We start from the raw sequence: 27,859 nt of genomic DNA, 5'->3' as shown, positions 1-27,859 counted from the left end.
CGCACCACCGTTCCCCTACCCCTCCTCTCTCCCCCAACTTCCCCGGTATTTCGTCTAAACAACACACACTCGCACACACCTTTATAGATATATGTATGTACATATATTTGTGTCACCGGGCCGCCCACCCGCGATTCCTCGGACCTCCCTGCTGCCCTACCCACTCATCCCGCTGCTGCCCGACCCTGCCCCAATCTCTCTCTCTCTCTCTACTCTATCTCTTTCTAGTTTCTCTCTCTTCTCTCTTTCTTCTCGCTTGCTGGGCTGGCTCTGGTTCTGTCTTGGCTGTGGTCTTGGCTGGTCTTGGTTTGGCTTCGGCTTGGCGTGGCTGGCTGGCTTGGCGTCAGTCTTCGTTCGATCGTTCGTTCGCTCTAGAGAGAGTGGTGGTGCCTGGCTGGCTGGCTGTGCGAGTGAGTCTTCGTTCGCTCGTTCGCCAGTTCGCTGTAGAGGAGAGTGGTGGTGCCTGCCCTGCTCTGCCTGCAAGAGTGTGAGTGAGAATTTCTGCCTGCTGCAAGAGGCTGGGCGGAGCGTTATCGCGGCGCTGCTGAGGCCCCCGTGCGGACGCGACGCTCGCTCACAGCCCTCCTTCTCTTCCTCCTCTTCGTCCTCCTCCTCCCTACTCCTCGGTGGTGGTGGTGGTGCATCTCGATCTCTCTTCCACACTGTGTCTGTTCTTGCTTCCTTCCTTCTTTTCTCTCTTTCTCTCTCGCTCTTGCAATCTCTTGCTTGCTCTTCTTCTCTTGCTTCCTACCTTTGGCTTGTGTTGTGCACCGCTATCTACTGTTGTGGGGAGGCAATTGTCTATCATCGGGGGATGAGGGAAATGCACAGGCTTCCCGTGAGTCTGCTAGGGGAGGACAGGTATGTGGGCGTGTGGTGTGGTTATTTTTCCTTGGGGTTGGTGGTGTGCGTTGGTTCCGAATTTGTGACGCGCGAGCAGGGAAGAGGGAGTATGTTTCCCAGCTCGTGAGGTGGGACGCATTCGCTCGGGCTCGGGTTTTCGGGGTTGGGTGGGATATAGAGGAATGGGTGTGTGTGGGTCGGGGGTGTAATTGAGCGGGGCGCTTGGTTGTTTGGTGCTGAGGCGAGTATTCGGCGGGACGGTATGTGGGGGGAGGGGATGGTTGGGTGGGCGAGAGCGGCGTTGTTGCTGTTGGGGTATGATGGTGTTTCGGAGGTAATCGGCTTCCCTTGCTGTTGCCTCAGTGACGCTTCGGTTGAGAGTAGTGAGCTGTGGACATGGAGCATTGGTTTGCTCACTTTAGTGATAAAGTCTGCGTGACAGATGTGTGTGTGTGTGTGTTTTTTTTTTTTTTTTTTTTTTTTTTTTCCCTCTTTCTCTCCCACTCCCCCTCCCCCCTCCTCCTCAGTTTGAAGGATTGAGTGGCACGAGTTCAACTTTCGTCCAGCAGTTCGACGATGTTTTATGGCGTTCTTCCTACGTGCTATAGGGCGGGATATCCAGTTGGTCCTTTTTTGTTGTTTTAGACGGATGCTATGGTTGTGGTGGGTGGCCATTTGGGCGCCATTTGCATAAAGAGCATCCAGCTCACAGGTTACGGACTGAGTTGGTGTATTCTGCAGGAACGATTAGATTTGAATGAACCTTCCAGTTGCTCTTTTTTACATAGCTTTTTCGTGTTTATCCTTTTGTCTTTCCCTTCAAAGATTTTCGTGGTCACTTCTATGATACGGTAGAAAGTGTGGATGTGGATTGGTCGATGGCTTGATATTGCATAAGGAGAGTAAGTGTCTGGGCTTTGGTCTGCAGCGTTGGAACATTTGGTGTGTATTCGAGACTCTTTCGTGGAACCTCTAACACTGTACAGGCGTTTACTGCCAATACTGGTTGTCCAATCCTGAAGTTCGACCCTTCAGCTCCGATTTATGGGATGTAGGCTCCTTGAGTTTAGGGTTCCAGGATAAGCTATTTTCCTTCAATTTTCTTCAATCGTGGTGCGCGTGGTACTCAGCGCTGATAAGAGCCTGGTCATCTGTGTCTCGCAGGTAGAGAATGGTCGCAAAGGACGGATGCATTCAAATGAAACACCATTTTATTCGATGCTGTACTCAAACACAGCATGTGCTATTTTGCGAATCATAATCTGTGTACAATGCGTATTGTTCTGCTCCAACTTGATGGTATGGTCGTAGCTTGAGGATTATAGTTTGTATGATCTAAATTCGCAGTCATCTGACCATGTAGATTAGAATTATATTGCTGTATGCAAGCATCAGGACGTCTACAATACCCCTTTGTCAGTAAGGCGAGGCTTCCAGTGCAGGTCATGGAGGTATGGGGCTCACACCTGCTCAAGTCTTTCCGTTTCAATACGTAGATGCTTCGAGATAGTGGCAGCGGTAAAGTACATTCTATGTTGTATTCAATTTGTTGGGTAGCAGTATGGGACTCAAGGCTGGCAATGAGGTTGAACTGTAGAGTTCTTCACGGCGAGAGGCAAAAGCAGCGGTGTGTGCTCAAGCGCAGCATGAGCCATGGATAAGTATGAGTCTCCAAGTGGCGACGGTTCTGTATCTGTGCTCACTAAAGAGTCGGAACCCGCAAAAGAGTCAGAGCTTACGAAAGGGTCAGCTGTACAATGTACTGGAGGTCCTAAAGGCAATGAGCGCTTTGAGGTATGGCCAACACCCCGGTTACAAAATGGCCGTGCGGAGCAAAGGGCCACCCACTTCAGCAGCTTACAAAAGAAAACGTCATGTCCATCGAAGCGTCCACGAGGCCACCAAGCAGCCACTCTATTAGATCTCATGACAATCCGAGCCCTTCACAGCAAAACTTTACGATGCTTCAGTCTGGGGACCGCACTGGGTTTTCGCATCCGCGGCGGTGTGCAGACCGACATACCAGCAATTATTGTTTTCGTTGCTCGCAAAGTGCACAGGCACTGGCTACAAGAGGCCCAGGAGCTTCCCTTGATCCTTGAAGGTCCGGGCGGGGTATGGTGCGATGTGGATGTCGTTGAATTCTCACTATTGGGTTCGCAGCGGCCTCAGGATCCAGTTTACACCGATCTTGTGGAGGGTCTTCGAGGTGGCGACGCCACTATTGGATCAGGCTCACAGGTTGCATGCTTTGAGCTTTATGGTACGCTCAGTGCAATAGTTCGAAGTCGAACTGGTCTCTGCCAGGTTGGATTTCTGACGAATCGACACGTCGCCGTGAGTCTCGATCACCCCGTCCAGAAGTTGTTCCATCCCCTTCCTCCTCATCTCGGACCAGGAGTGTACCTGGGTGCAGTGGAGCGCACCACGACTTTCATACGGGATGATCTGTGGTATGGCGTTTTTGCCAGCACGAACCCTGAATCATTTGTGCGGGCAGATGGTGCCTTCATTCCATTTGATAGCAATCTAGATGTAAGGAACTTTATAAGTCCATTTGTGAAGAGCGTGGGGGAAATCGGGGAGGTGATATCGGTGGACTTGCAGGCCCCATTGAACAGCCTGATTGGTAAGCATGTGATCAAAGTCGGCCGAAGCTCTGGTTTCACTGAAGGCTGCATTTTGGCGTATGCATTGGAATACAACAACGACAAAGGGCACTGTTTTTTCAACGATTTCCTCATTGTGAGTGATGACAACAATGCTTTTGAGTTAGAAGGCGACACCGGGAGCCTGATTTTGGTAAGAGGGGAAGCTGGAGAGAAGCCAAGACCGGTTGGAGTTGTTTGGGGTGGCACCACTCAACAGGGTCGTCTAAAACTTCATAAGTGGAAGGAGCCGGAGAATTGGACGAGTGGGGTTGATCTGAGTCGCCTTCTGGAGTCCCTCGATCTGAGCATTGTCACATCGAATGAAGCCCTTTGTGAGGCTCTTGAAGTGCAGCGTCAGTGTCGGGCTGCTTCATTCCATCAGTCAACTCCGTGCCTGACTATCCGCTCCCCGCTCAGCACAATGTTATCTAGCAGACACATACATCAAATGGACGGAGGATCACTTAAGTTCGATTTACATGACACAGTGATGTGCAGGTCCTCAGAAACGCTGAAGGACCTGCTGTCTACAGCTACTTTTGAAACGAGTGCGACGCAATCAGAGGTGAAGGAGCTCGCTATTCTACCTTCTCCCAAGAATGCACTTGATCTCAGCAGCCGGAAAATCCAGACAGCGCGGAGAAAAGCCACAAATTCAATACTTTTTACAATCGATGACCCTTTTAAACTTTCACTTTCAAGTCCGTTATCTGGTGTCGAGCATTGCAGCAACCTTAAGGAGTGGCACCAAGGGATGAACGGATGTGGTCGGCTTCCGAAAGCTGCATCGTTCTTTGAGTGCTTTCAGTCTAGAACGAAAAAACTTCGTCCATTATCTGACTCCAGATTTGTTCAACCGAACTCATGAACTAGTGAACTAGCTGGTGGATGCGGTGAAGCACTATTGAAGCGATTTTCAGGCTGATAATCATTTGCAGTGTCTGAGATACGCCACTAATTCATGAAGCTGTGCTGTTCCTGCATCCTAGACGACAGTTGCAAATATATCGCTTTACATCATTCTCGAGTCCAATCTCGGTGCAACGCTTGAGATTCAGCTTTCTCAACTCAAGCGAATCACTTTCTGTTCTCTGGACAAGAAGCTTTACGTGGCTAGTAACTATAATTTAGAATACCTCAGTCTGAGGTTCTTTTGAGTGTTGAGGAAGGTCCTTCCTTTCCAAAGAATCCTTGGGGATGCATGTGGTGAAACAGGGATGAGAGTTTTGCCGACGCTCAGTTGTGCTTTGATCCAAATTGGGGATAGTTTTCTAACTGCGTCTCTGAGCAACTTCACAGGTGCAACATATGTCATGATGGGTAGCTTGCTGAGTCTATATTATAGTGTAATTTACGCTGGTCTTGGCATGCGGGACTTCTATTTAGGCCAAGACCACAGTGTACTAGGCTAATTTACCAACTGGGCTATCATATCTCATATCTTTATGTAGTTCATGGTTAATGGTATCGGACACTTCGCCATAATTGATGGTGAGGTAAGTTTATGCGAATTTACTTGGTTAGTTCTCTTCTGCTTAAAAGAAATGAAGGTTGAGTTAGTTATGCTCATTTTAACCTTGTCAATAGGATATCTGATCGCTATGGATCTCGACGTACCACCGCTGATTTTTGCTGCTTGAGGCTTCTTTTTTTGTTTTTTTGTTATTTTATTTTTAAATTTTTTTTCTGATGATTATCATACATTCTGCGTTCAAAGAAACGCCACTTTCCCATGTAGTTTTTTTTCAACAAGTGCTTGTGTTTTCTGATTTTATGATATTATACTTAATTTTTTTTTTCTAATTTCATGATCCATTCATACACTACAGTAACAAGACTTCCATATCTTCAATCCCACTATATTACAATTTCAACAGTCAATTAGAGGAACAGTGACCACTGACCCCTATAAGATGAAAATTTTAAAGGTACTGCCAACTGAAGCTGTCAACAGCGCTCCTGACCGTTATCGGCGACTAGCTCTATACTAATTGCACGTATGAACAGTGCTGCAAGTGTGAAATTGCTCGCCCATGAATAACAGCAATGAATAATATGTAAGCAAGTCGTCAAATTCTGCACTTATTGAACAATAAGATAATGACGAGCATAACCAGCCAGAACATGGTAATTTGTATGAGCAATTGAGACATGTTATCTGCCGGCGATTTTGGCTCGTTTCCATACAATTACTAAACCTTCACAGTCGGAGGACGCTAGCAAATTTTCGCCGTGATTCCAAGACACCCCAACAACAGGCACAGCATGTCCTTGCAGCTTGTTCACACAAGGGTGCCTGGGACGAGTGAAGTCATAAAAGTAGACATTTGAATCTTCGTGTCCAGACACAATAAACTCACCTTTTTGAAGCGAGAGCAGCGGACAGAAAGATGCTCGAATGTTTCTGGCTCTTGGTGGCAGCTGCAGAGAGCATTTAAGCGAAAGGTAGCCTTCGATTTGAAGAGCCACGCTGAAGAACCGAAGTAGGCCATCTTGCGTCGCAGCCAACAGCACTGGCCCAGCTGCTAGCCGCGAGAAAGTTCGGAACTGTATCGTTGTAGTGGCGGATTTGTGCATCAGCCCTTTCAAGCTGGATCGATGAGTGCTCCGCATGACAAAGTTGCCGTGGTGCATCTTTATGGTCACGCTGTGGACAGTCCCCCTCGCATCTCCAGCAAACAGGATGGCGCCCGAATGGTCGACATCCAGAGCTGTAACGTTGCTGTCGAGCGCCAGCTTATGAATCAAGCGCCCCGTGCTGAAGTTGAATACCGTTATCTCTTTGTTTCCATTCCCCACGATAAGAATGTTATTATTTACAGGATGGAATCTAATGCAGAGCTGGGGAGCTGTGCCGTAGATTACCCTAAGGCACATTCCTTTCTGAACATCCCAAACTCGTACACTCTTATCCAGTGACGAGGAACTCAAATACTGATTATTCGACGACCAGTCGATGTCTGTCACTTCCTTAGTGTGCCCAGTCATTCGGTGCAGGATCTGTGGAACACTGCATACGGTTATGAGACCGTTAGAAGCACCATATGCCAGAAGATCAGAGCTCATATGTCCAAATTTTACTATGTTCACCGAGGCTTTGCACTCATCAAAAACGCAATGCATGCCCACGAAGGAGTAGCCGGGTTCGGATGGGATCTCTTGAGCCCCAGACTCGCTCATTGACCCGCCTCTACTGGAGCTCCAGCTTCCTCTCTCGTAAGCTGCCCAGGGGCCACTGTCGAGGGCAGCCTGTGTGCTGGTTGGGCTAGCAGGTTGCGAGTTTTGAGAATTCTGGAGCCTCTTTAATTGGCGTATGTAGTCATGGAAGGCGACATATCCGTTTCCATTCAGCTCCCACTTCTGCCGAACAAGCTTGTTAGAGAGAGCTTTTCTATAGAGTAACAGACGACGCATCGAGATGTATCCCGGGTCGCCGTTGCCGGGTTCCATGAGGGCCGCAAAAGCCTCTGCATGGCTAGGCTTCACAACTGTGTCTCCGACAGGTTCCATGTTGAGTAGATTTCCTCACAGCTGACGCAATCAGTCCATCTGCGAAAAAACAGGAGCACAGGATTGGGATCTAATGAGAATGAAGGAAGCAACAGCAAACATCCCACAATTTCATTGTAGGAGGCCATTACATCACTCAAAAGACTGAGGAGGTTCTGTATCTCGATGTCCAATTCTGTCATCTAAATGCCCCACTACAACTGAATGAAATGATCGACCTGGACAAAAACCTTAACCCTGAATCAAATTCGGATACAAAGAGGCACAAAACGATGCAACCTTCAAACGGCTTCATGCTAGGAAGCTTCAACTCGATAGGCAGGAGTCGACAGTTCAGTTCGGAGGTATTGTGTAGAGAAAAACAAGTTCGCAGCTCATAGTCACATCATCGTGTGGTTTTACAAATGCTTTGTAGCATTAGTGAGGGCCGATTGTGGCAAGTCCAGTCATAATAATTACTATGACACAACTAATTGAATCATTTTTACTATCATCACTCACATTCTCCACTGCAAATCCGGCAGAATAATCATCGTGAAACCCCCCCCTTTAGATCACCAAGTCATGCGATCGCATCGAAATCACTTACCAGCTCAAAAAAAAGCTCCGACAGTGCAGTAACCTAATCTCCCCTTGCAGGCACACCTGCATCTCAAGCAGAATGTGCATTGTCCGGTAAGTTTGGCCCTGAAGCAAGTGAATGTTCCACATTTTAACGAAAACCTCGCAGCGAGTCAAAAAGAAAAAAGAAAAAGAAAAAGAGCAGAGACTAAGAATCAAATAGAGACTCAAAATCCTGACACTAATATCAGCTTATTGACGCGATCGGGTGCAAAAGGAGGAAGCCCCTATTCGCTATACAAGAACAGCAAGATTTTCATTTATGTAACAAAACTTCTATTCAAACAAACAAAGAAAAAAACAAAAAAACCGAAAAAACGCTGAGATCGCAACACATCCAACAATATTGTAATGCTCGCTTCACACCACCTCTCCGCGAGAACGCCACCGCACACGTAGGTCGTCCTATACGCTCTAGATCCAACGCTATACTTCACCAAAAACGCCGAGAAATGATGCAATCGAAACCTAATCTGACGCAGAGTGGAACTACCCCGGTCGCGTGAAGCAGGGAGTGAGAACACGACGAAATTCGACGATTGCGAGAGCAGGCTCAAGGTCGGGAGACGACATAGCCAGAGGCCACATCGTCTCTCTAGCAAGGGTCCCTGGAAACACACGACCACGGCTCAAAAACCTCGTCAGGGTAAATAATTAATTACGTCGTTGTAATATCGTTGTTACCTCCTGTAAAAAGGATGTATGCTGCGAATGTTTCTGAATGGATGGATGTACATCCATCCAAAGGCTACTTGCCTCTCTCATAGGATGAAACTAAAGAATAATTAACTATGGTACTCAATGTTTTCTAGAAAATTTATAGTGGCTTTGAAAGTGGAAGATTTTTGAGCTTCTGAGTTACTGGGTACTGGAACCACGTTTTTTTATTTTAAAGACGTTCATGGAAGAATGTAATAATAAAGACAACAAGATGCATTAAAATAATATGTTTTTTTCAATGATTTATTTCTATTTTTAGATAATTGAAACTCAAAACATAGTTGTTTAGATACAATATAAATTATGATGAATAAAAATATATTTAAATTTAAAATTAATGTTTACAAGCTTTTGTATTTTAGTAATGTTTTTGGTGGTATTATGAGGATTAATATCTATAAATATTTTTTAGAATATAAATTTATTTGGTAATACATTAGGATGTTGCTAATGCCACCATAAGCTTTCCAAAATTGTGTTGCATATCACAATGCACTTTATGGAATATTGCTTATTCACACCACAATGGATAAGATACACATTCTTTGTAGATGTATATTTTAGTGCTCCTTAAAATATATTGTAGTATGCAACACAAGTTTAGGATAGTTTGTGCTAGTATTAGCAAAACCCAATCTGCTAATGTTTCAACTAAATTACTATGAATTTTTATTATAGAATGTACATGTACTTTAAAATCATATCATTTTATTATTATTATTATTATTATTATTATTATTTTGGTATATATTGATAATATCACAAGTTAAATAACTTATTACATATGCTAGTAGAACTTTAGACATGTTGATAATAAATAAAAATGTATTACAATTATAAATTATACTTGGTCTTGAAATATGGAAAAATAATAAAAACAACAACACAGATGGAACATCAAAAAAGTAAGAAGTTAAATATATTTTTATTCATCATATAAACCTATTATTGATTTTGTCAGATGAATAATTTTATTAACTAATTCCTCACATTTTTTATTTTTATTTTTCCATGTATTAAATATAAATGGTAATTTCAAATGAACCCAAACTAGTTGAAAAGAATCTATTATTTCCAAGCTCGTATCCTTTGACAAAACAAAGCTTCAAAGAACTTGAAATGCCCTACACATGTCTTTTCTTTCCTAAAAGCTACCTTCAATTCCAAAACTCTAATTGAAACTTTAAAAAAAATACTTAAATGGTAACACAACTTGCAAACTTTGCTTTGTTCCATTCCTTCTAAATTGTTCAAATGAAACAAATTACAACTTTAGAATTCTCAAGAACTGAATAATAATGGATTAGTGGGATTCTGCGTTCACACCATCAAGATCACTCTGTAGAAACATTCTGATACATATAAAATAAAAATAAAAATAAAATTCAACAAAATCCTTGCCATCTTATAACAACCGGGCCCGTCAAGATGCGACGTTAGATGAATGACGGAAGAATCTGTCAAACGCGACCCAATTAGGATCTACAACAATTGTTGGGTCTTCTTCATCGCATGAATTTGTGGGGTGGTAAGCTAGCGTTTCGAGGACGTTGTTTCGATGGCGACAAACGGGGGACTCTCTCTCTTGCAGCATGAAAAACATGTGTAGACCTATGAATCCGATGGGTTCGAGAGCAAGATTGAAACGTGCAAGACCAGGTTCTTTGACGAGGTGGGTTGCAGATTAACGGAAGTTGAGATTACAAAGCAAGCAGTGTAAGATTTGATGAAGCAGTGTTGCCTGCCTGCCGTGTGTGGGCCAGCAGTTCGCAGTGATATTAATCTGGAACTTGATCGATCAAATCACCAGGTGCGTGCATCACGCACATAGTTCGATTGATTGGCCCATATCATCCAACGCTCCTCCCTGTCACTGTATTGTTGCAACGGAATCTACAGCTCTTCCCATATTAGTGATTGAATGTTGGCAGCGTCGGTGAGTTAGATGAATGAATGAATGGCGAACGTCAAATATATAATATATATATTCGGCATCTCGTAGTAGTCCGGCGTCGTCTTTCATTGCCGAGCTCGGAGTTGAAAAAGCTGCTGACCTCATTCGTGGGTGGTCGTGTGGTTGCAATCACCATACAATGAGATCAAATTTGGCTGGTGAGACCATGAAATTGTACTAAACCTGCGCAGATTTCTCGATGTCAAATTTTGTCACCCTTTTCGTTTGCCGGCAGCCCAAGTGGTTTTAGTTTTGGATCGAGGATTCCAAACATGGGAACTAAGAGTAATGAAAGTAAAAAATCTAACTTCCTTGATAAAAAAAGAAAAAAAAGAAACTACACAATAACCTTGTATTCAAGCGTTCAATGTTAATTGAAAGGCTGAAGAATGGAGAGTAGGAAAAATAAACGTTTCTTTTGAAATTAATATTCAACTACATAATTTTAAGTGTGTTTATTTTTTGTTTAGATGTAGTATTTTTTTTTCTTTTTTGATTCAAAGTGTATTTGCTCTAAATGACATAAAAAATGCCTTAAATGTAATAAGTGTAAATCCATTCTCAAATCAACATTTTTTGAAATTTAAATCAAATATATACTTGTATATATTATTAAAATCATGTATTTTTTTTACTACTTTTTTTTTAATGGTGAATATTTATAAATACATCTCATTTATACCAAAACATTGTATATTGTCAAGGACATGAACCTCAAAGAACTAAAATGTCAATACACTCTTGTGTCAGTAAAAAAGACTCAAAAATCACTCAAAGATGATATAATATCAAACTAAAATGGCTATTGCCATAAACAAAAAGACTAAAAAGCCTTGAAATAAGACCAAGGACTAGAAAGGCATTAACAAGAGTAAAGAAAGCTTCATTCTTAAATCCATATATACTCTTAATTAGGAGCTACGTGGTGGTCTTATAAGACCTCCAAAACGTATTGACTTTGCAAGATACATATCTTAACTTGTAAGGCAAGTTTTCTATATGTGCGCCACATAATTAGATTATTCTATAAGCTATTAACATATGGTTAATTTATTGACAAAGTTTCTAATCTACCAATTAACTACAAATACATGTAAAATCAAAGTAGTAATTATGAAGCTTCTAAGAACCTTTTCTAGGAAATATTATGAAATAAATCTACTTTTATCTACTTCTAATTAATCATATAGATATATATATTAAAATAAATACATATGTTTGTGATATTATTCCATCTTTTAGAAACAAATTCTACAAAGAATGGTCATTATATGTTAAGAAAATCCAAGATATGACAAATTATATTTGCCACATACTTTGATCCTTGTTCTCTTTAAAGATGGTTGATAGGTCCTCTTAGCAATTGATTGTGTCCCATACTAGGGCAAATAGACCATCCTGTTATTTGATTATTATTGAAGCCTTCATAACTCTTTTCAAATAAAACATTTGAAACACTATTAAGAGTTGTTTCTATCTCTAATAAAATCACTAAACATTAGGAGTCTCTTTCAAGGTCATAATATCAAACATGTTATATGTTATTTGAGGAAGAACATATTATTCTTGAGGATCTTCATCTTGATTACGTGGTCTTGAAAGTTGTGACAATCATAATATCTTATTTGATAAGTCAATAAATAATTGCTCTTGTCTTGAATCTACTACTTGTTGATTCTCTATTTCTTTAGAGTCACAAATATATAAAGTTACAAATAAGAATAAAAGATAGAATATTTTAAAAAAATCTTATTCTTATAATAGTAAAGATTTGGTATTCTTTATCTTAATTTTGATGGATATCATTGATAAAAAGCTTCAATCTTCTTTCTTGCATTTATAAGATTTTTTTGTTGATTTCCATATGCATTTACTAATACCATATCCTTGTCAAGAAATAAGATATTTTAATCTATTTTGGCATTGCCTTGAATCTAAAACTACTTCCACCTCAAATTCTTGATTAATATCTATTTCTATAAGTAGAAGTAGAATTTGTCTTTTTTTTGAGATATTCATTGTTTTATATGGCTCAAGAAGAGACACATGGAATACGAGATAGATCTTTATAGACTTTGATAGATGTAATTGATAAGTAACAAGATTGACTTGTTTACAAATAAGAAAAGGTCTAAGCCTACGATAGTCTAACTTGTCACAAAGACAAGTAGTTTTGATATTGCAACAAAGTACCTATACTTTGTCATCCACATTGAATTGTGGTTGTTTTTTGTGATAGGCATCTGCATTACTCTTTTGTTGTTCTTGAACTTCTTTTAATTACGCCTTTATTATTCCATGAAGTTTTGACAAATAAATGGCCAAATCTTTTGCCATAGGATTATCAACTTTTAAAAAGACAAAAGTATCAAGGTGTGGATGATAATCATAATTGGCAAAAAAAGTATTTATTGAATAAAAAAATATATCAAATTATTATATAGAAATTCTACCAATGACAAAAGAATTAAGTAATCATCTTGATAATAGTTGATGATACACCTCAAATACTACTTCAAAACTTGATTCATCCATTCCGTTTGTCTATTAATTTGAGGATGGAAAATTGAAGAGAACTTTATATCCACCTTTAAAATCTTAAAAAAGAATTTTTAGAATCTTGATACAAATTAAGTCCACCTATCCAATATAATATCTTTGAGCAATCCATAATAACAATAGCTGTTGTCAAGCAAAAGCATAGCCATTTTTTTTTTTTTTTTTATTTTTTACCTATAATAGATTTTGTATATGGTACAAAATATACCATCTTAGTAAAATGATCTATTATTGCAAATATAAAATTACACAAATCTAAGATTTGAAGATCTATAATAAAATGCATAGAAAGAGAAGACCATAATTGTTCCAAAATAAGTAATGATTAGAGAAGTCCATAAGATCAATGATTAGGAGTTTTTGATCTTCAATAAATATCACATGATTGTACAAAGTCTTTAACTACTTTTTATATTTGAAGAGACCAAAAATCTCTCGATATTAATTCCATAATCTTATTCTATCCAAAATATCTAGCTACTAAAAAGTCATGATAAATTTAAAGAATATGTAATCATGCTTGTCTTTTTGAAGTATATAATTGTCATTGAAAATAGAGTAGATTATTTTTAAACTTGAAATTGGAAGTATTATGAGACTTAGAAGAATTATTCTTGATATCATGAATAAGAAGATCAGAGGACATATCTTAATTGGATTTACCTAAAAAATATTGAATCAACAATGAATATTGATTTTATTACTTAAAGATAAAAATACACTAGCTTCAAGAGAATTATTCTTTGTTGATTAAAAGCTGCATCTCCTTCTTTTGATGTAAGATAAGAATGTCTAAAGAGGGCATTTAACAAATTTTTTTATTTTTTGGACCAATAAGTGATCTTAAATTCAAATTTTAATAAAAACATGTTCCAATGGGCTTAGCGATGATTCAAAACACATGTTGACATGAAATACTTAAGATTCTTGTTATTTGTATACATAGTGATTGGACTAAAAGTACTTTCTTGATAATGATGCTATTTTTGAAATGAATCCACAATTGTAAGAAATTCTTTGTCATGGATTTCATAGTTAATCTCAGTTGCTAAAAATTTCTTAGAATAAAAAGCTATTAAATGGAGCTTGTCATCTGCTCCCATTTATGACAAAACAACACTATAACAAAGTTTGATGCATTTGTTTCTATAAAGAATGCCTTCAAAAATTCAATGCAATAGAAGATTGATGTAGAAATAAATGTTGTCTTCAAAGCTTCAAAATATTTTTTATTTTCTTTGATCCACTCAAGTTTGTCTTTACATGTCAAGCATATAAAAAGAGTTGCAACATAAAAAAAAATCTTAATAAAGATCTGATATTAATTAGTAAATTCCACAAAATATTACATATCTTTGATTATTTTTAGGATCTTCCAATCTATGATAGTTTGGACCTTCTTGAGATCCATCATAAGACCATCATTTAAAATGATGTATCCTAAAAAATCAACTTAAATAGTGTAAAATATATATATATTTCTATCTTGGCATATAATCCTATATCTCTTAGTTATTATAATATACCACAAACATGAAGTTCATGCTTTTCTATGTTTTTAGAGTAGATCAAGATATTTTCTAAATAACAAATAATAAAAATTTTAAGAAACTCACAAAAGACATTATTTATTAGATGTTGAAAAGCACTTGGTGCATTTGTGAGTCTAAAAGGTATGACATTATATTTGAAATGTCCATACGTGATTTGAAATGTAATTTTTCATTCATTTCTTTCTTTAATGTGTAGTAGATTGTATGCTCCTTGTCGATCTATTTTTGTATAGATCTTTGCTTGATTTATTTAATCAAGAAGTCTTCAAATCAAAACGAGAAGGTACCTATTTTTGATGGTGATCTTATTGACTCTTTGATAGTTCATATACATCCATAGAGATCCATCTTTTTTTTTACAAATAAGATAGGAGTTCTAGTTGGAGATTTAAAATAGCATATAATGTTCTTAGCCAAATTTTTATTAATGTATTCCTTGAATGTAGCCAACTCATTTGGTGATAGGCTATAGATTGATCCAAATAGTAGTTGAGCTTTTTCTTGAAGATCAATGGATCAATCACAAGGACAATGTTGTAAAGAAATATTTATATTTTTATTTCAAAAATATCTTGATAAACTTGGTATCGGCTTAGAATGCCACTTAAAATATTTTCTCCATTAACAATAGGTGTAGAGTATATAACAAAAGTTGACTCTTCTTTTGCAACATGCATAAAATTCTTGCACCTACTAATAATAGTTTGGATATATCAATTTTATAGGTTTCTACTTGCCTAGCAAAATCTTAAGCTAAACTATGGAAAAAATCAAGATTACAAGAAATCTAGTCTATTTGAAAGTTATATCTTTCTAATCCGAATAATTTTAAAATAATTAAATTAAAAAAATCAAATCACATTAAATATCACTAAACTATTATGACTACTACTTGCTATTTCTATAAGAAATTTTTTATATATAGTATCCTCAAAAGACAATGAACAACCATCTATTATTTCTACATGTATAAGTTTGAATTTTTTAACTAAGGATATATCTTATTTTTTTACAAAGTCTTTGTCTATAAAATAAGTTAAAGCTCTTAAATCCCACAATGCCATGATTTTGTAATTTTTTGGTGTTAAACAAACTTCTATTGTAAAATAAGGTTATGGATCTAAGAAAAGAATAAGATCTTTATTATATAGTAGATTACATTGAAAGTAATAGCTTTTATAAAAACAATTATCATGTAAACTTTGTAGATACTAGTACAATATGAGCCTTTGTTGATTACTAAGATACAAATTGGTAAATATACTCAGGAGCCTTTGTTAATTATTAAGATACAAATTGGTACATAGACTAAAAAGCCATAAGTCATGTCATTGAATAGAGAGAAAACATAATATTAGTAAATCAAAATCTACATAGATGGAATATTATTATAATTGACAATACATTTCAAAGAATTGAAGCTATTGGTTTTATAAGCATATTATTTGGATTTAAGGAAATAAACATAAATAAATTTTTTTATGTACTAGTATTAAAAAAAAACTTCATAATTAGTTAAGATCATTAACTGATGATGGATACATTATCATCTTTACAAAAGTATAATATCTATTTTAAGATAATAATTTAATTAAAAAAGTTTTAGTAGATGGTTATAGAAATCTACAAAATCAACTATACATGTTTAAACAAAAACCAATTGAAATAAATATAAACATTATTATTTCAAAAAATTATTTTTGAAGCAATATAAACAATATTCTTTAACCATTATTGCAAGTTATTTGAGCTTTATGAACTCATTATCTCAATATTCTTGACATACATTTGTGGCATTTAAAACTTGTTCACTTATACTATAGAAGATTACAACATCTATATAAAAAAAATAGAATATGTGAACTATCTTTATTTAAAATAACAAAAGAGATTTATAAAATACTTAGTAAGATGATAAACTAAGGAGCTATATCTACAATTATTAAAAAATTGACCTACAAAGATAATTAAAATTATACATTCTAATTTAGTTAGACTAATCTATACACCTTTATTAAGCAAATCAAGATTCTTTGTTGCATTTATGTACAACTATTTTAAAAAAATTGAATATATTTTATAAAATATTTTTTGAATTTTTTGAATTTTTTGAAAATTCTAAGAAAGAATAGAAAATGTGATTGATTAGAAAATTATTCCATTAGAAACAAACAAGCATTTTGGATTTTTTTTGTAGAAACTGGGATTAGAAGGCAATTAATACAAGCATATACTTTGCAACAAAATAAGGTATCTGAAAGAAGAAATAAAACTATAATAGAAAGAACTAAGTCTATAAAGAACTAGGTCTAGCAACTATTTTGGTTTTTTATAGGTAAAAATTATCAATACAACCAATATGCTTCTCAATTTAAGTTCCGCTAGGATTAATTAAAGAATCATACTAGATAAAAAAATATTACAAAAAAAAACTATGCATTGATCATCTTAAGATGATTTGATTAGTTTGCTCTTTGCACGTGTTTAATGAAAAATAATCAAAATTAAAAAAAAAAGAATGTTAAATTTTAATTTTTTAGGATATGATAACAAAAAAAAAGTATACAAGGTATACAAGTTTGCAACAAGACAAATTTATCTAAGCAAGGATATAGTATTTAACAAAAAATAAATTGAATATGATATGGTCAAAGAAATCAATTTATTCTAAGATGATTCAATTGGCTTTTTTAATTGGAGTGAAGATGATTCATCCATAAATCAATAATATGAATCTTTTCCAAGCTTATCAACTAAGAAGTTTGATTTTTCTAAACCTATATCATCTACATATTTAAATCACAAATACCAATAATTTAGTCTACCTCTAAGAACTCTAGAAGATACTCATTTTAGCCCATTCAAATCTCAAGAAAATTTAATTTTATAATCTCAAAAATTACTATTGCCTTCTCAAATAGAAGTAATAAAAAATCCAGAAATGAAAAGGCAATCAAGCATATAATTTAGAAATCACTACTTATTTTCTATAAAAAAAATATTAAATCCAATACTAACTTTATAGGCAAATCTCAAATCTTTTATGAAGGTATAGATCATCTTAGATGGTGTAAAGCCATAAATAAAGAAGTAGAATTAGGGTTAGAAAATAACACATGATAGATAGTTGATAAAATACCTGAAAATAAGAAATATATTAATATCATATAGATATTTAAAGCTAAAATAAGACCATATATGTATATGTATATATATATATATATATATATAAACTCAAAGCTAAGATAGTGACAAAAGATAATTAGCAATAAGATGGAATAAACTTTTATAAAATATTTGCCCTAGTAGTGAGATAGAAAATTATTAGAATCATTATAGCATTAACAACAAGAAATCACTAGAATTTGAAATATTTAGATGTAATAATACCATTTTTAAATGAATTACTTACAAAATTTTACATGTTTATACCTCATAGATTTTCAAGTTCAAGACAAACTTATAAACTAGTTTATGCACTATATGATTTGAAACAAGCTTTGCATGTTTGGTACACCAAAATTAATTACTTTTTTAGAGAACTAGGCCTCTAAAAATAGAAGTAAATTAGATTAAAAAATTACTAATGGTTATCTTTGGTAATCCAAGATTTTTTTATTAATTAAAAAACAAAATTTATGAAGATTGTTTAAGCATTGGTTTCAAGTGATTTAGATGGAATTGAATTTTTTAGAGCTTTTTTAAAGTAAAAAATATTTTAAATAATATTAGGTTTTAAGAAATAAAAAATAGCTTACATATATGAAGAAGTTTTTAGCATTGTAGCAAATGTATCAATGAAATTTTGTAGGTTTGTAAATTTTTTTGTTTCATTTTTTTTTTTTTATAATCCTAAGTCAATTGAATGGTCAAATTAAAGAAAATTAGAGTTTAATTGAATTAGGATCTTAAAGGATTTTTTTTGTAAACTTAAAGATATTTGCTGATTTGATTGAAGCAATTTTTTTTGCAGGCATAGTAGGCTTGAATTTCTATACTTTTTCTAATAGGTAAGTTCAATTTTATTCAAAATTTGTGTACTTATTTTTTTGCTTAAATTTTGAAGGGTTGAAAAAAAAATTCTAAAAATTGACAATTCAATTAATAGTTATTGGGATTTTAAAATTTCTATAGGAATTTCATTGGAATTTATTCAAAATTTGTTTAAATTTTCATTCAAATTTTATTATGATTTGGTTAGGATTTATTTAGAATTTATTTAGAATTTCATTTAGATTTTATTATAATTTGGTTAGGATTTATTTAGAATTAACTTAGGATATCTATTTTAATACTTATTTAGTTTTTTAAATATTTCTTTAAGGTTTAATTATGATTTTTTAATGATTTTTTAAAAATACTTTTGTAATTTCTTTATAATTATTTTTAGAGTTTTTTAAAGATTTTTCAATAACCAATTAAGATTTGATTATAATTGCTAAAGTATAATTGAGATTTATTTAATATTCTATTAGAGTAATTGCAATTTCCAAATCACCTTTCATAGCCTAGTGCATGGCATAATCTCAAGCAATACAACACATTATATGACAATGGACCTTTACTGATACCACCACAATTAACACCTTTTCTTGCAGCCAAGATTCAAATATATTTGAGTGACTCAACTCCAAGTTGAATATGGCCAAATCCACAAGAATGAATCCTAACACATTTGTGGTTCTTATATCAAAACCATGTACAAAATACAAGAAAGTAAATTGAGACATTTGTGGTTCTTATATCGGAAATGAAATGAGAGAATAGGATTTGTGGAGGAATGTTGTAATATTAGGTCAAATCCCACACACATATCATCAACGAAATATGTTGTATTGATGAATTACATTCATCCCTCAGATGTACTTGTACATTGGATTCAAGAGTACTTTTACTAGCAAGATCAAAGATGACCTCCTCTTTTGTTTGTTCTAGATCATGGGCACTAGATCAATGATCTGTTTGCAACAATTTGTAACATCATCTACTAGAACCACATGTGACTCACCCACTCATCCATTTGCAAACAACTTTTTCTGCAATCAATCTGCACCAGTTGAATCGTTACTTGCACTGGAAGTGTACTTCCTCGTTGTGTAATGCTAATTCCATTCTGTGCTCATTTAAGAGCAACTCATTTCGTGAAGAACTATTCGAAGTTAAAACACTGGTTTGACGTAGAACAATCGGTATGAACCCATAAGAGATCTGCTTAATGAATGGGTAGATCACTGCTGCAGGATGAGCCAGGTTGACTCTGAAGAATTCTGGATTTCACTGATGTTGGATGTTACGTAAATCTCTGTTTGAAAACAATATTTGTTGCATCTTAGTTGGATTTTCCATACCCCCTCCAGAACCGGCACTCTCTTCGCGATTATAACCATCGTGTCAGGTCTGCAAGGTCTGGGTAAAAATCAAGACATAGTCTTGTTTTATTTCATGATTTCCAGGTTTCGTATGCACACGACTTCAATTGCTGTGCAGATCTGGAGCGGATTTTCCCTGTAGCTGAATGCGAGCTTCCTCAATTCCAAACTTCGAACTAGGTGTAGACGAACATCTTGAAATCGCCACAACACTTCCATATTTTGTGAAATAACGTGCTAGTGTGTTAGCTCAACGTTCTCATTGCTCGAAATGGGATTCGAGGGCGTCTCGTTGATAATGAATGCACGTGTGTGCATTTTTAAGATGGAGAACTTCGACCAGATTTAAAGGCGTTACCTCTGCTAATCAATATTGAAAATGTAACTGAAACTTGACGTTGAGAATGTAATTGGCATTGGCTGGCTACAACAAGACCTGCATTCCATCCAGCAAAACATTGAAGTTTCTCGAACAAACATCAGAATGCAGAAAGACATCTCAGTGTAGGATAGTTTCAGGTGGGCCAGAGTTTCAGCTCCACAATCCTGAATCTCACAGATGGGTCATTCTCGTGTTGTTCAGCTATAAAAGTAGTCACTCCATCTGTTGTCCACACGAAGGTTGTAATTAGGTGTGGGAATGTAATTTTTCTCTCGTCAAAAGGCTGACACCAGAAACATATAAATTTGTATTGACATTCTCTTCCACCGGTATTGTGCTCCATATTGCAAACGTACAGTACCGCATCTGGAAGCGAAGGAATCTAACATTGACAGCTTAATAGAATACCACTGGACAGGTGCTATGGTTGTTCCTTCTCGATTAGAGCTCGCTGTATCAATTCAAAAGCCGTGTAAGCGACTGACCCACAGCTTGATATGCTAACATCAGCATTAATGGGTACCTGCAATTGCAGAGACTATTTGAGTTAGGACGAGTATTGCCCGGTTATAAGTTCTCACCTTGACGAAGAACTTGTCGAAGTTCATTGTAAAAGTGAAGATGATGGCTTGGGTCTTCGAATGAATGCATTGCATCAAATTGAGAGAATATTGTACCACCATGGCTGGTTCTAGTGGCATAGATTGTTTCTTGTGATACCTCTTTGAGGCTGTTTTTTTTTGCATCGATTTTTGGGGGAATATCACTTAAACTGTTGGACAAATTCTTCTGACAAGGAAGCACTGAATTCTGTTTGCATTGAAAGCCACAGCTGAAGCTAGCTTCACTGATGCAGTATTCACTTTCCCAGCTTTTAGCGACAATGTATGTGATGAATGTAGGCTTATGATCTTCACCAAGACTCATCAAGCCAAAAGCTTTAGACCACTATGTGTTACAATACGTATGTCTATGAAATTTTATCATGTAAAGATTGCCTTTTGATACACCTTCTCTGCAATTTTGCACACTGGTCTTACTCTTCATGCAAACCACCTTCAACTTCTTTGTACTATTTGTTCAACTTGTTTGTGGTATCCAACTTGAGTCTTTAGGGGTATTGATATTTAGAAGAGAAGATAGAAAACTTTTAAATCCTTTGGGTAGATGAATTTGAGAAGCATTTTTGAGTGGGTATTATAATTAGAAAAATTAATCTAAAAATCATAAGAAGAAAAAATAGAGTAGAATACATTTTTTTTCCTACTTGCCATGAATAATACTGTTTTTTAAAATTAATATCAAGTCTATTCCAAGAATTGGTTTTTACAAAACTTCAAGAAGCTTTGTCAAAACCAATAAAAATGTTCATAAAAAAAACATAAATATCAAAACCAAATATTTTTTTTAAAAAATCTTAAATGTTATCTACTGTTCACAAACTTTAAAAAAAGAATGCATAATCCTTGCCAATAGCATAGATATTTTGTCAATGTCCTAGTATAATTTTTTATCTTGAAAAGTTATTGTGGTTGTTGTTATTTACAAATTATTCATTTTTCTTAATTTAGCCAATATATCCTTAGAAATTTATTTAGAAAGATCAATATAAATTCATTTTTTTACTTTAAAAACTAATTATTAGAAAAAGATTATACAACAAAAGAAGTTAAATAAGCAATACAAAGAAGAAGATAAAAACTTATATATATATATATATATATATATATATATGTATGGTTATAGGGTTATTAATTAGAATAGTAAACAGTCTATATTTAAGGAAAAAATGATTCTAAAGAATATTTTTTCTACCAAATCTTTGTTTCTAAAAGTATTCTTTGTCTTGTTATTATTTATTTAATAAAATCCATAAACCCATGTTACTATTTTTATTCTTTTTTTAAATAAATTTTAATATTTTATAGTAATATTTTTTTACCAATTTAATATAATTTCCTTCCACATATTAATAAATTAATTCTTAGTAGGTATAATAATATGATTAAATAGCAATAACAATGCATGAGTTTGATAAATCATAGAAATTATATAAAAAAATACAAAACATTATATAAAAATTATAAGCAAAAATAAAGTTTCACTTAAATTTTAGTATCTAATCAACATCAAGATTGCTAGTTTCTTGAACAAATAGACATTTAGATTATCTAGCAATATATGAGTAAAAAATAAAATTCGAATAATTACAACTCAAGTAGATAAAGATGACAATAACATGCACAGCATTCAAATACTAGAATGTGTTAGAAATGAAGCTAAATATATTAAAAAAAAAAAAAAAAAATCTTAAAATTTAAATATAATAATAATATTAATAATGAACTTAAGATAAATAGTGAAAACTATAAAACAAGTAACAATAAATTCTCCAAATCTACTTATAATTTTTTTTCTAAAAAATATTTTTTTCTAAAATAAATATTATTCTTTTAAAAAAATATATAAAAATATAAAAAATATAAAAAAATAAATTTAAAATTATTAGATTTATATGCTTTTTAAAATTATAATATAATATTTTATTAATCTATAGTTGTATATCAAGGTTTGTAGATTACTTTTATTTTAATCAAAATATATTTTTAAAAGTTGTTAAATATTATCATTCAAAATTTATAATAAATATCATTACTAAGTTAAAATTTTATAGTATAAGGTACTATATTGTTTAATATCCTAATATAATAATCTATTCATGTTTGATCTACATTAAGTAAAAAATATATATATTCTTTTTAAAATTTTATTCTAAATATATATACAATAATTATTGTAACTATTAATCAATTTTTTTGGGCTGATTCTTCAACCATAAATAATTTCTTTAAAACAAATTATATAAAAATACATATATTATATCATAAAATATGTATCTAGAAAGCTATGCAAAACAAAATACTAGATCAAAGATTATAATTCTTGATAATTTATTTTCAATTAATATTTAAAATCATTTGATTCCTCTTATAACGAATTTAGAGATCAAATAAATAAACAGATATTGAGATGGTTTGATGGCATAACTTGTCTTCTCATAATGATTTTTTTTAATTTTTTTTTATTTGTATATGAAGGTAACTATTGAAATATTTTGTAAAGCAACCTTTTTTTTATATAATATAGATATTTTTCAATTAATTACAATTTTTTTATAATATAGAATTATTTTAAAACAGTACTATATTTTTATTGTAAATATTTATTGTGCAATTCTATTATCTATGATTAAGAAAACTTATCAAAGTTGTTGCAATCATAAATATATTTTAAAGTAGATATCTATTATATATTTAGACACATATTTATTTTATGATAGAACTATGTAAAAAGTTTGTTAATTATCTACATATTTTTAAAGCATGTCTATGCAATAAAATTCTTGAATAATAACACTATCTACCATAATATTTACAATCATATATATATATATATATATATATATATTACTTATAATATGTTGCATTAAAAATTGAAGTTGCATACACAACAATACCATTTAATGTATAAAATTATATTAAGTATTATACAATGCTTATATTTATATAAATTTAAAGGGAATAAGATACTAATACATGTATTATAAACAAGTTTAAATAATTCTCTATTTTACATGATGCTTATACATGGTTAGTTTTACAAAAAACATTCTTAAAATAGACTTCTGAATTGTTCAATAGTTAATAATGATGAGGGTCATTAATATCCATCACTCGACTCTTCACATGACAAGCAGCGTGGCTCTCAAATAAACAAAGATTACTTTTAGGGTTTCATTGTACTTTTTGGTGCTTTTGGCCTTCAGGGTTTGCCTATAAAAACCCTAATCGCGCTATTAGGCTCTCATAGCAGATGCTTGTGGCAACCCGTCATGCGCTTGAGTTGGCGCTACGCGATCTCTCTACCGCACCGAATAACGCACGCACGCACGCACGCACGCACAGACGACTCGAGGTAAAATACTTGGAAAATGACGGAGAATCGTGGAAGATCGGTGCGAGGATTTGAATGATTTGTTTGATTTGTATAATGCGTGAGCTCCCAAGAAGAGAGCGATAGCAGACATCGTTACAGCTGAATCCCGGTGGGCAAGGATGACCCCTCCTCGGCGTACCGGAGACACAACAACTAGCGTTGTTTTTCAGCACTACTCCTGGAGACGTAAATTGAGCGATATCGTTATCTCTAGAAATATTAATCCTATCACCTGAGGATACTATCCATTTAGGTTCTCGGAATTCACTCGGTTGCATGGAAATGGCCCCGATTCAAGCGGCCACGGTACCCATAAACCTCGTCACCGCGGCCAAGTCCGGCATGGCGGGGATTGCGCCCCGCTCGGTGGTCGTGATCGCCCCGCACGCACACGCAAACCGCAATGCAGCTCGCAACGCCGGCTCGTCGGACAAGATGCTCTTGTTTTGCGCAAGGGTTTGTAACAATCCCGCGACGAAAGCGTCGCCCGCTCCCGTAGTGTCGATTGCCGCCACCTTGAAGGAGTCGACGTGGCCCTTGAACGTGGGGGTGTAGTACCGACACCCTTCGGGGCCATCAGTGACCAGCAGGAGCTTCAGCTTGTCGTGCCACAGAGTCCCGAGCACCACCTCGTCCAACTTGTCATCCCCTCCGTTGGTCAGGAATTTCACCTCCTCGTCCGAAACTTTGATAATGTCGGCCTCATTCCAGATGTTCAAAATCTCCCTCCGAGCAGCCTCGGGGGATGGCCAGAGCGCCAACCGCAAGTTGGGGTCATAAGACATCAGTGCTCCACTCTGCTTCGCCAGCTTCATGGCCGCTAGATGCGTCGAGCGCGACGGCTCGGATATCAACGAGATCGACCCGTAGTGGAACACCTCGGCGTTTCGGATCAATCCCTCGTCGAGATCTGAGGGGACCATAAGCATGTCCGCGCTTGGGTTTCGGAAGAACATGAATTCCCGTTCCCCGCATTCTTTCAGCGCAACGAAAGCGAGTGCGGTGCGCGCGACGATGTCGAAGCGCAGTCCCTTGACGTTCACACCATTCTTCTCCAGCACGTCCGCCAGCATGCGCCCGAACTCATCGTCGCCTACTTTCCCAATGAAGGCTGAGCGACCGCCAAGCCTGCTAACTCCCACGGCGACATTGGCAGGGGCTCCCCCGGGGGCTTTCTTAAAAGCTGGCGCATCAGCCAACGATACACCGGCAACTGTTGACACGAAGTCGATGAGGAGCTCCCCGAAAGAAACAATCATCCCCCCAGAGCTGGGCGTGCGCAGGTTAGCCATGGAGGACGCCAGATTTTCAGCCATGGTGAGCTTCCTCTAGAGACGACCTCGCTGCTAGCTCTGATCCACGAAACAAAACAAAGCGTACGTATTTGTCAAATGAGTATGTCCGCAGGAAACCATCATTCGACAAGGACTCTCCGCGAAAAGATCACACTCCAAAAGTAAAATGTGTCGCTCTTATCAGTAATGCGAAAGCAACAAGGAATCAGAGTCGCTTATCGACTAAGCAATGACAACTGAAAGACATGACTAGACACTGTCCAATCCATTTCAGTCAACCTCAAAGCCATACTCGATAATATTTGTCCATCTAGGATCAGTTGTGCGTGATAATAACTCTCAGGGGTCATTGCAGTTCCATTATCCACAAGCGAATAGGGGACGAGACGTTGAATAATTGGGTAATTACAGAGTTGGGTGAGATAAAGGAGAATATAAAAAAAAAGATGCTATATAATCTCTAATGCTCGCCCAGATTAAGCCTTTTCATGGCATCACGTCGACGAGCACTTTCAACCAACGCAACTCTGCAAGGGGTGTCAGTGAGGCTAACCCATGAACTTGAGATCGTGCTTTGGTTCTTTTTTTTTCTTTTTCTTTTTCTTTTTTCCCGGCCAGCTTCTATATCCAGAGATTAGAGTAAAACAACACAACAGCAGGGGAGACAAAATCCAAACTTGCAGATGTGGATCTACCGCGGGCAACGTGTGCTGATGACCCATGTTTCGCTATATAAAAATGCAATGATTTTTCCACACCATCCAGGGAAAGACTCGCACGCAACGTAATCGCACACGCAGACGCAACAGAAGGCGGCATGGAAACCACCACCACCATCAGCCAGGAGAAGCAGCAGCAAGATAGTTGAGCAATGGTGACTGGAATCACCAGCACAGACAGAATCACATACCTCGGGAGAAGAGAGCGAGAGCGAGCTCGACGATGGTCGCAGTGAGTGTTAGTGCCAAAAAATGTGTTCAGCGTCGAGCTTGACGAAGTGAAGCCAATTGCATTATGAAGCAGCAGCAGGCCACAAGGAAGTGGATGAATCCCAATGATGAATGAGCTTGCCAGACACCCTGGATAAATATATAGACAAAACTGCCAGTTTTCTCACCTGTTCTCCGGGTCAAAGAAAAATTGAAAAGAGAGGCAGATATGATAAGGGGGTCTTGTGTTATATATTGCAAAGAAAGTATGTATATATATATATATATATATACACACACTTATATACACACAAAATAAAATTAAAAACCAGCAGTTGGGGATGGCTGCGTAGCACAGGGATATTCACTGCAGTCTTCGTTTTTGCCAGTGCGAGAATTGCTTGTGACCTTTCCCTTTAAGACGACAATAATTATCAATTATTTTGAATTGAATGCTTCCCGGAGACAAAAGGTTGGGAAAATTGAAAACTCACTCATGGAGACTTTTTGTTCTAGCATTTTGTTTTTAAAGTTTTTATTATTTTTATTATTTCGTATCATTGTGTGCATTTTGTTGTAGAAAGCATGAGCCTTGTGGTCTCCACCATGTGGGTATTGGAGAACGTTGCAATTAGGCTGAAGGTTTTGGTTCTGATTGATTGGGATGTGTGTGTGTGTGAGAAGATGATAATGAAATGCAGGGTAACATGTAATGAATCCTAGACTAATCGAGAGAATGCCATTTGTATAGAAATTAGAGGATGTAACTTTTTTCTAAGGTTGGAGAAAGTAAGTATTTTAAATGGTTAAAAACAATTATGAATGCTTGCAATTAGGACTAAAGTCTTGTTGCCACTTCTAGTGCAATTATAATGTTTCTTTATTTTAAAATTAATTTTCTACTTAGTTATTATTGGAAAGACAAAAAACTAAATATATGTACCTAAATCGGGTATTACAATAGGTGTCTGTATCATATTGTGTTGTTTGTAATATATATAGATATATATAGATATATATAGATATATATAGATATATATAGATATATATATATATATAAAATATCATATGATGGTAATGAAGTTAATTTGTAACACTAACATTGTTGAGGATACTATTGATGACAAAAGAACAGTTTAGTTTCTAATTTAGTTAATACCTTAAAAAGTATAAGATACTTTATTTCTAAATAAAAACAATCAATAACTAGCATCAGCTCAGACAAGTTAGAAATAAGATATGGATAAATTTTAGAATTTAGGTACCCAGGGTTTTAAAAAGACTGTATTGGATGTATCATGTGTTTGAAGAAATATCATAATGTTTAAGCAAAGCCATAGTAGGATATATTTCTTCACCAAAAGTGAAAAGTATTTGAAGTGAGAGGTCATCTTAATTTGCATATATATTAAAAAAAATCTTGATTTTATTATTATTATTTAGAATAGATTATGGAATTTCTCATGGCAAAGTGTTG

General features: G+C 35.4%; 2 protein-coding genes and 1 non-coding gene across 13 annotated transcripts; 1 reads left to right on the top strand and 2 right to left on the bottom strand.

Annotated features, from left to right (window-relative positions):
* The first annotated feature begins 266 nt into the window (after window positions 1-266).
* On the top strand, window positions 267-5,078 carry LOC112274344 (protein NARROW LEAF 1). Of its 7 annotated transcripts, none has more exons than XR_016499649.1 (3): window positions 267-410; window positions 2,008-2,294; window positions 2,441-5,078. It is a non-coding gene; the product is annotated as a protein NARROW LEAF 1 (transcript). The 7 variants fall into 7 exon arrangements; XR_016499644.1 differs by having other exon boundaries at window positions 357-861; XR_016499647.1 differs by having other exon boundaries at window positions 405-666.
* Window positions 5,079-5,337: 259 nt separating this feature from the next.
* On the bottom strand, window positions 5,338-8,219 carry LOC112274345 (uncharacterized). Of its 4 annotated transcripts, none has more exons than XM_024503767.3 (3): window positions 7,992-8,219; window positions 7,594-7,691; window positions 5,338-7,043 (listed from the first exon to the last, which is right to left on the bottom strand). In XM_024503767.3, the coding sequence occupies exon 3, from the start codon at window positions 7,002-7,004 to the stop codon at window positions 5,649-5,651; it is 1,356 nt and encodes a 451-aa protein (XP_024359535.1). In that variant the 5' UTR covers window positions 7,005-7,043; window positions 7,594-7,691; window positions 7,992-8,219; the 3' UTR covers window positions 5,338-5,648. The 4 variants fall into 4 exon arrangements, with proteins under 4 accessions (XP_024359535.1, XP_024359536.1, XP_024359533.1 ...); XM_024503768.3 differs by having other exon boundaries at window positions 7,594-7,649; XM_024503765.3 differs by having other exon boundaries at window positions 7,995-8,219.
* A 15,967-nt stretch (window positions 8,220-24,186) lies between these two features.
* Window positions 24,187-26,605, bottom strand: LOC112273988 (putative fructokinase-7). 2 transcript variants are annotated; one of them, XM_024503111.3, is made up of 2 exons: window positions 26,364-26,605; window positions 24,187-25,510 (listed from the first exon to the last, which is right to left on the bottom strand). In XM_024503111.3, the coding sequence occupies exon 2, from the start codon at window positions 25,472-25,474 to the stop codon at window positions 24,452-24,454; it is 1,023 nt and encodes a 340-aa protein (XP_024358879.1). In that variant the 5' UTR covers window positions 25,475-25,510; window positions 26,364-26,605; the 3' UTR covers window positions 24,187-24,451. The 2 variants fall into 2 exon arrangements, with proteins under 2 accessions (XP_024358879.1, XP_024358880.1); XM_024503112.3 differs by lacking the exon at window positions 26,364-26,605 and adding an exon at window positions 25,746-25,828.
* Window positions 26,606-27,859: the final 1,254 nt, after the last annotated feature.

This window comes from Physcomitrium patens, chromosome 21 (genome assembly GCF_059467195.1).
Source record: "Physcomitrium patens ecotype Gransden chromosome 21, ASM5946719v1, whole genome shotgun sequence".
In the NCBI taxonomy this organism is placed as follows: Eukaryota; Viridiplantae; Streptophyta; class Bryopsida; order Funariales; family Funariaceae; genus Physcomitrium; species Physcomitrium patens.
The sequence above is the reverse complement of the archived record's forward strand: the minus strand, read 5'-3'. Positions and strand labels throughout refer to the sequence as shown.